The 676-nt window shown below is 34.6% G+C and overlaps 1 protein-coding gene across 1 annotated transcript in view; it reads right to left on the bottom strand.

The window, feature by feature from the left end:
• Window positions 1-536: 536 nt before the first annotated feature.
• The window catches only part of LOC107561389 (coxsackievirus and adenovirus receptor homolog), a 12,008-nt gene continuing 11,868 nt past the window's right edge, over window positions 537-676 (bottom strand). The window contains exon 5 of the mRNA XM_016245833.1: window positions 537-666. Within this exon, the coding sequence (XP_016101319.1) occupies window positions 537-666 (130 nt within the window). The remainder of the gene's footprint in view (window positions 667-676) is intronic.

Raw genomic sequence — 676 nt, 5'->3', positions numbered from 1 at the left:
ATTTCAGTAATATCTTTTGGGCAAAAATAGAGACAAAACAACAGCAAAACAAACACATTGTATCAAATAAAAATACTTAAGAATAAAGAAAGTTATCAGTCTACACATCAAATTTTTATTTTTTTTGTGATTTCTTTTTGTCATTACGTTTAAATGGCTTCTTAATGATGTTCGATCATAACCATCAACATCCAAATCTCAGAAAAAAACATACATATATTTATTTACATAATCGAACAAAACACATCAATATTGGAAGCTCTTCACACACAACTATTGGATTAAGGTCTTGGTAAGAGTTTTACCATTTTACATGATCTAGACCTGCTTGTGCATCATTAATCTGAGACATAATGTATCCGTCTCTCATATTACACCTAATGTATAATTACATTGAATGTTACACAATTACAAGACAACATTTGATTCCGTTTTGTATCTTGCAACATGATCAAATCCACTAAAAGGTCATTCATTTAAGTAACTGCAAACCAATGACAATTTTCAGTATAATGCAAGTATGACTACCTACTCTCTCATACAGCATAGCCAAACCTGCTGTCATACTTTGCAGTGCTGTAGCTGGTGTTAGTGGAGGGCGGATGCTCATTTTGGGTTTGGCCCACCTGGCTGTAGGCCACACCTGAACGAAAGCTGGAGATTCGGCTGGTAGGGC

Source organism: Sinocyclocheilus grahami, unplaced genomic scaffold (assembly GCF_001515645.1).
Source record: "Sinocyclocheilus grahami isolate Dianchi unplaced genomic scaffold, SAMN03320097.WGS_v1.1 scaffold770.1, whole genome shotgun sequence".
Classification (NCBI taxonomy): domain Eukaryota; kingdom Metazoa; phylum Chordata; class Actinopteri; order Cypriniformes; family Cyprinidae; genus Sinocyclocheilus; species Sinocyclocheilus grahami.
Note: the sequence above shows the minus strand (reverse complement) of the source record. Positions and strands in the feature narration are given on the sequence as shown.